Source organism: Myxine glutinosa, chromosome 4 (genome assembly GCF_964187855.1).
Source record: "Myxine glutinosa chromosome 4, kmMyxGlut1.1, whole genome shotgun sequence".
Taxonomy (NCBI): Eukaryota; Metazoa; Chordata; class Myxini; order Myxiniformes; family Myxinidae; genus Myxine; species Myxine glutinosa.
Window position 1 is genome coordinate 18,497,692 of NC_136264.1, and position 8,277 is coordinate 18,505,968.

The following is an 8,277-nucleotide window of genomic DNA, read 5'->3' on the forward strand; positions in this document are numbered from 1 at the left end:
AAGATCAAGCCAAAATACATCGGCCCAGCAGAAAAGCCCAGAAGACATCATTCATAACTTTGAAATGTTTGTTTTGTGCATTTTTGGTGCTTTTCATGCATTTTCTTTATTAGGGTGCATTTTTTTTGGTAAACATGGGTATGGTGTATCGGTGCAGTGCATTGCAATGGCATTTCCTCTTTTCAAATTCTCTCTGCTTTTTCCCACAAAAGACAGGTCCTGGAAACTAGTTTTGTAAATAATCAAATAATAGTAGTCTTGTAAATAATTCTCCCCACCGGCTCTATGTGTAGTTTGAAAACCATTCCGTAATTAGGTTAATTGTGGGCGTGAGTCAGTCAGATAGGACGCAACGCAGCAGGGGGGACATATCTAGTGTTAAAACTGTCGCACTCAGGGTAGTAGGTTAAATGTAGAGGGTAACCACACCTAAGTGTCACACTAATTTAAAGATAGTCCGATTGTTTCGGCTCGGGACGAGCCGAGGAAAAGGGGGGGGGTGCAGTGTTGCAGAACCCACACTTGTAAATATGACATTATTACAAGGTTAAAGGTTGCACCCCATAGATAGGCCACAAGCAACACGTAGGTCACCATAAGACTTCAGTTATTTCATTAGTATGTGTTTAGATAAGGCCTTGTTTCCAAAAGTTGAATCTGCGTTGTGTCAATCAAATAAGAAGTAGGCCCATTCCATCTCATTTTTACAGCCTCCCTCTCCAAGCGACGCCATTACGCGCCCTCCAGTCTGCCCCATGGCCCTCCCAAATTGTTACGCACCTCAGCCAGCAGCCACAGCATTAGCTGCCTGTGATCTTGCTCAACGCCGCCATAAGCCACGAGGTGAGGCCCGGAAAAAGGGGGTGGAAAGCCAGGAAGAAGGTGTGGCCACATCAACCCACCATCAGGATGTGGCCGGTAAGCAAGCACCAGCCAACCAGGGCTGTAGTAAGATAGCCTGATAGGCGTGGCTTTTGGGCTCGCGGAGCGATCGCTGCTTGACTTATAAAAGCGCGAACGCAAAGCCCTTTTCACAGGACTTACGGGACTAATACGCTTGATTGGTTGTGAGAGCATTTGGAGGACTACTGTGATTTGAAGGCCTGACGAGAAGAGCGCGCTTGTGAAAGGACTCTGGTTGGAACCTTGTGTTGAAGCAGGACATTGGAGAGAGGGGGCGTTTGGCACGAGCGTGCACTTATTACATCCGCCGCTAGGACACCAGCCTTCCCCCCGTTATATAATTGTCCGTTCGCGTTCCACTACACACGGAGCTGCCTGCCGGGTTTCGCCCACTGGACCGGAGCCTGGACCGGAGCCGGGCTGGAGCCTGGACGCGCTGGTGACCATCAACCATCTACAATCCCCGTGTGAGTGTGTATGTGAGACGGGCCCGTTTGTTCTGGGGTATTAAGAATAAGACTGTATAAGGCTGCTCTGTGTGCTTCTTCTTCCTCCTCCTATCCTGTACATTTCTTTCGTTTCCTCTTCTCCTTCTTTTACATTGGTAATGAATCCCATCTGTTCTTCCTATTTTCTGGGTTTCCTCTCCATCTGATCGCATCCGTCTTTTCTCTCATTGGGTAAACGTGGCCCGATCAGAACCGCCATAATCGGGTCTAGTCATTGTTAACGGCCCGAATCGCGGCTTGCTTCGTTTGGCGTGTCCACTAACGCCGTGGTTCGGGCGGGAGTTATTTCCCTGCTTCGCGGTCGGTGTTCGTAATTAGGTATTTGGACTAAGTTGACCAATGACCCTGCCTAATACCGACCGGAAGGAGCGTATAACTTCCAGAACTCGCGTCGGCCAGATAAAAGGACAAGGGGATTAACCCCCCCTTGATAAGGGGAGAGCCGACGTCTGAGATCCGTAACAATACCATGGTTTCTTGTTGTGATGTGTCCGGGTCGGTCAAACCAAATCGCACGGTCATGTCAAATTCCACTTTTGGTGCATCTGAAAGCAAAATAATCCAAGTCAAATACTGCAAGAGGCAAAACGTGTAATATTTGGCCATTAACCTGACACCACTCAGGTTGAATAACAATACTTTTCTAACTAGCTCAATCCGCCAACAACACTTCCCCTTCCCTTCCCTTCCCCACAATCTTCATTTCCACCTTTATAATCTTCACTCAAATAATCTCTCAGATAATCATGGTTACTCCAACAGGAAAACTGGTCAGTCATGATAATAAATGTTGAAAAGAGATCATCTTGTGCACAGACAGTTAATGTGAAAGTTAATTCCATTAGGTGAAAACGGTGATAAATTTGCTTCTGGAAGGTTTCCACTTATTTTGAACGAAGTACAACACAACACAACACAAATACAACACAACGAAGTTATTAATGGGTTTTCTTGGTTACAAAATCGAACCTAAGACGGATGGTCCATTCGAGTTCCAATCTAAACCCAATTGCTCATGAGGCAAATAGCTCAGGTTCAAATCCCATATATCATGTATGTGCCCATTGTCTACTAATGTCCTTGAATGAAAAGCACATATTTGTGTACGAATCTCTGTGCCCTTCATGTGATAGAGGTACAAGGTCCTGTACGATCGTTCAGAGTAAGTATAAATAATATTCGAGGTTATGAAATTATGGGATTTAAAGTTTGCGTGGACTTTCTTTTTCAAAGATTGTCGTGGTGTTGAAATAGTTTCGTGGTGTTCAGACGAAATTTGGCGGAGAGGTTCGGTACGTGACAAGGACGAAATGATTAGATTTTGGTGAAAATTTGGATACGGATCTGGATTCGAGAAATTTTAAAGTTATTCTTCACCATTGAGAGATGAGGCCAAAAATGATATATAGCAGGATATTTCAAAAGTTGTGAACGAATTATGACTAAACGTGGTGGATGACTTGGTTCGGCAACAAGAAAAAGCCGATTAGATTTTGGTTCAGGTCCGAATCTAGAAACTGTTTAACCTGGCAGAGGTATGTGCTCCACCGAGTGCCGTTCTAGTTTACTCTTGTATTTTTCTGCCTAACTGTTCTCTCTCTATTTTTAATACATTATCCTTGCACTGTGACAATACATTATTTCAATACATTGTCCTTGTAAGATTTTACATGAACCTCAATCATTGCATGAAAGGGCTGCCATGATGGCCTAGAGAAAGGCACACTCAACTATAAGCCATCCAGCCTGGGTTTGAATCCCAACCCAGGTATAAACTGTCAACCCGGTGTTTCAGAGGCAGGGTTATTCATCAATGTGTGTGCCGTCCTTCTGATGGGCATTAAACAGGCATCCCATCTGCTGGCATTAGTTGGTGGATGTAAAATATCCCACGGTGTCATCGCAAAGAGTCGGCGAGCTATCGCTGGCACCATGGACAAATTCCAAATTCCTTGTCCGAAGCAGCAGAGGGCATTGCATCAGCGGCACAGCCATGCCCCCTGCCAAACATGCTACCACACAACCTTGTGTTGCATTCGAATGAAAAAGAAGATTACATGAAAAACTAGAATGGCACTCTTCGACGTCACATTGTCGACTGATATGCCTCCGCCAACATTGATACATCATGATAAAACTTGTATCAAGTTTGATTTAAATCCATTCAGCTGTGCCCAAGTTAGTATATTTTTACCTGACATGACCTCTGCCCTTTGACCTATTGATCCCAAAATTTAATCAGTTCATGTTTACATCATTATACATACCTGTATCAATTTTAATTTTAATCACTTCAGCTGTTCACAAGTTCTCAAATTTTCACCTGACATGACTTCTAACCTTTGACTCCAGGACCCCCAAAATCGAATCAGTTAATCTCTACATCATTATACATATCTGCACCAAGTTTGAATTAGATCACTTCAGCCATTATAGACCTATTACAGATTTGACGTTTGACCCCAAAATCGAATAACTTAATCTTTATAATATTATACATACCTGTACCAAGTTTGAATTAGATCACTTCAGCCATTTTCAAATTATAGACCTGTTACAGATTTGACCTTTGATCCCCCAAAATCTAATCACTTAATCTGCACAACATTATATATACCTGTACCAAGTTTGAATTAGATCACTTGAGCCGTTCCCGAGTTATAGACCTATTACAGACTTTGACCTTTGACCTCTTGAGCACAAAATCTAATCCGTTCATCTTCCCATCATTCTACATAAGTGGCCCAAATTTGGTTAGAATCCCATCACTGGTTCACAAGTTATCACGGTAACAGTATTTCTACCTAACATGACCTCTGACCTTTGGCCTTTGACCTCGTGCCCCCAAAATCTAATCAGATCATCTCTACCTCATTATACATACCTGCACCAAGTTTGACTAAGCTCCCTTTCGTAAAAATAATCACTCGGACAATAAATAATTGTACACCGCTCCTTTCATAAGCCACCTCCAGGCATTGCAAATCGTCATTGCCGGGCACCGAAGGGGGCTCGGCAGTGACGCACGCTGAAAGGGAGTACTCAGTTTTCACTCTGGTTGTTGTACACCGCTCCTTTCCTACGCCACCTCCAGGCATTGCAAATCGTCATTGCCGGGCACCGAAGGGGGCTCGGCAGTGACGCACGCTGAAAGGGAGTACTCAGTTTTCACTCTGGTTGTTGTACACCGCTCCTTTCCTATGCCACCTCCAGGCATTGCAAATCGTCATTGCCGGGCACCGAAGGGGGCTCGGCAGTGACGCACGCTGAAAGGGAGTACTCAGTTTTCACTCTGGTTGTTGTACACCGCTCCTTTCCTACGCCACCTCCAGGCATTGCAAATCGTCATTGCCGGGCACCGGAGGGGGCTCGGCAGTGACCCACGCTGAAAGAGAATACTCAGTTTTCACTCTGGTTGTTTGTTTTCTTGGTTGTTTTCTTGCTTTCTTGTTTTTTTGCTTTCTTGTTTGTTTTTCCGGATGATATCTCAGCCATCCTTTGAGCTAGGAAGCTGAAATTTCGGCACAGTAGTGAGCAAGTCCTTTCTCAAAAACTGTATTTTTTGTTTTTTGAATAATCAATAAATTGAGGAGTTATTTAATTATTAGCGATTAATTAAGTACTTATTTAATTAATCAAATTTCCTTTCTCTTCTGACCATTAACTCAGGCACCTTTTGAGTTAGGAAGCTGTTATTTGGACATGCCAATGACCAGGTGATTTGGCTGCAAAGGCTATTTTTGATTTATTAATTAATCAATTAATCGATTAATTATTTAATTATTCGATTAATGCCAAAAAACTTTTTTTTTTTTAAGTTACAGATTCTGATGAAATAGTGGTAGTTTATGTGTTCTCTGACCAAATTGATTAATAATTTAATTTTTTATGATTATTATTTATTTATTTTCATTATTAATCATTTATTTATTTTCTTTCTCATTTGGCCAATATCTCAGGCACCTTTTGAGCTGGGAAGCTAATATTTGGACATGAGTGACCAAGTGATGTGGCTATCAAGGATATTTTTGATTTATTGATTAATCATTTCATCTATTAATTATTTATTGATTAATCGATTAATTATTTATTGAGTAATCAATTAATTATTTAATTTTTTATAAATGACTTATTTAATTACATTTCTAAAAGATACATCTTCGGATGAAGCACCAGTGGTTTAGTTATGCGATTAGCCAATTGATTATGAAAATATTTTGTGATAATCTTTTATTGATTTTAATTATACAATTAATCAATCAATTAGTGTACACCTCTCCCTCCCAATGCAGCCTCAATGAGCTGCACTGCGGTATTGCTGGGTGCCCGAGGCGCCCCGGCAATGCCGCGCTGCAGCATATTTAATTATTTGGCATGGGGCGGTGTACTTTGAATGTATTTGTACTTGTTTAATTAAAAGTTTGACTCATTGTGGTGAAAAATAAAATCTTAGATAAGGAGACAAGAACCACTGAAAATACACAATCAAGTTTATTTACAATCAATATTGCAATTACTTTGGGACAAATAACTTTACCAAATTAATTAATTTCACTTCTTTCTTGTGAACTATATCTCTCTTATTCCTTTTGCATACCTTCATTTTTCATATCAACCAAGGGATAATAAATGCCAAATCCCGACCGTGATCCAAGCCCATAACCTTACCTTGACGGAGCACAGCAGCGACAATATCTGCTCCCAGTTCACATTTGCTGCCGTTGAAGGCTGAGCCACAATTGCAGATGGCGGTGCAGGTAGCGTCACAGGAACAGGTTCCACCGTTCAGGCAGGGGTTCCACTCTGTGCACTTCTTTTGACACTTTTCCACATCACAACTCTCTGAAAACGGAGATTGAAAAAGCAGTTGATTTTGCATTCGCATTTTATGACCACGATAGACACTGTTTGTCTTCATCCACAGACCTGATGTGACTCGGTAAATATTCTGAGAAGTTTATGAAAATTTTAGAATGTTTTCCTTTGTAAAATAATTATATCCTTATAAAAATGTCATGTATAAAGTACACTGATGTCTTATAATGTCATCGTGGGGCACGTGATCATCTGTAAACAAGCTTCTCCACATCACAGTGAACTTTATATTGTAGACCGCACCTTTCCTATGCCATCTCCAGGAATTGCAAATCGTCATTGCTGGGAACCAAAGGGGGCTCGGCAGTGACGCACGCTGAAAGGGAGTACTCAGTTTTCACTCTGTTTGTTGTACACTGCACCTTTCCCATGCCATCTCCAGGAATTGCAAATCGTCATTGCCGGGCACCAAAGGGGGCTCGGCAGTGACGCACGCTGAAAGGGAGTACTCAGTTTTCACTCTCGTTGTTGTACACTGCTGCTTTCCTATGCCATCTCCAGGAATTGCAAATCGTCACTGCCGGGCACAGAAGGGGGCTCGGCAGTGACGCACGCTGAAAGAGAGTACTCAGTTTTCACTCTGGTTGTTTTCTTGTTGTACACCGCTCCTTTCCTATGCCATCTCCAGGCATTGCAAATCGTCATTGCTGGGCACCGAAGGGGGCTCGGCAGTGACGCACGCTGAAAGAGAGTACTCAGTTTTCACTCTGGTTGTTTGTTTGTTTGTTGTACACCGCTCCTTTCCTATGCCATCTCCAGGCATTGCAAATCGTCATTGCTGGGCACCGAAGGGGGCTCGGCAGTGACGCACGCTGAAAGAGAGTACTCAGTTTTCACTCTGGTTGTTTGTTTTCTTGTTTTCTTTCTTGTTTGTTTGTCCGGACGATATCTCAGCCATCCTTTGAGCTAGGAAGCTGAAATTTCGGCACAGCAGTGAGCAAGTCCTTTTTCAAAAATGGTATTTTTTGTTTTTTGATTAATCAATAAATTGAGGAGTTATTTAATTATTAGCGATTAATTAAGTACTTATTTAATTAATTAAATTTCCTTTCTCTTCTAACCATTAACTCAGGCACCTTTTGAGTTAGGAAGCTGATATTTGGACATGCCAATGACCAGGTGATTTGGCTGCAAAGGATATTTTTGATTTATTAATTAATCAATTAATTATTTAATTATTCGATTAATGACAAAAAAAATTTTTTTTTTTAAGTTACAGATTCTGATGAAATAGTGGTAGTTTATGTGTTCTCTGACCAAATTGATTAATAATTTAATTTTTTTATGATTATTATTTATTTATTTTCATTATTAATCATTTATTTATTTTCTTTCTCATTTGGCCAATATCTCAGGCACCTTTTGACCTCGGAAGCTAATATTTGGACATGAGTGACCAAGTGATGTGGCTATCAAGGATATTTTTGATTTATTGATCAATCAATTAATCGATTAATTATTTAATTATTCGATTAATTACTAAAAAAATATATATATATATTCAGTTACAGATTCTGATGAAATGGTGGTGGTTTCTGTGTTCTGTGACCGAATTGATTAATAATTTAATTTTTTAATGATTATTATTTATTTATTTTCATTATTAATCATTTATTTATTTTCTTTCTCATTTCGCCAATATCTCAGGCACCTTTTGAGCTGGGAAGCTAATATTTGGACATGACAGTGACCAAGTGATGTGGCTATCAAGGATATTTTTGATTTATTGATTAATCATTTCATCTATTAATTATTTATTGATTAATCGATTAATTATTTATTCAGTAATCAATTAATTATTTAATTTTTTATAAATGACTTATTTAATTAAATTTCTAAAAGACACATCTTCGGATGAAGCACTAGTGGTTTAGTTATGCTATTAGCCAATTGATTATGAAAATATTTTGTGATAATCTTTTATTGATTTTAATTATAAAATTAATCAATCAATTAGTGTATACCTCTCCCTCCCAATGCAGCCTCAATG

At 40.3% G+C, this 8,277-nt stretch overlaps 1 protein-coding gene across 1 annotated transcript in view; it reads right to left on the reverse strand.

The window, feature by feature from the left end:
• Nucleotides 1-6,947, reverse strand: part of LOC137424487 (mucin-4-like) — a 32,094-nt gene extending 25,147 nt beyond the window's left edge. Inside the window, exons 1-3 of the mRNA XM_078775188.1 lie at nucleotides 6,531-6,947; nucleotides 6,081-6,254; nucleotides 1,881-1,957 (exon numbers count right to left, since the gene is read on the reverse strand). Of these exons, the coding sequence (XP_078631314.1) occupies nucleotides 1,881-1,957; nucleotides 6,081-6,254; nucleotides 6,531-6,567 (288 nt within the window). The 5' untranslated portion in view covers nucleotides 6,568-6,947. The remainder of the gene's footprint in view (nucleotides 1-1,880; nucleotides 1,958-6,080; nucleotides 6,255-6,530) is intronic.
• Between the last annotated feature and the right edge of the window lie 1,330 nt (nucleotides 6,948-8,277).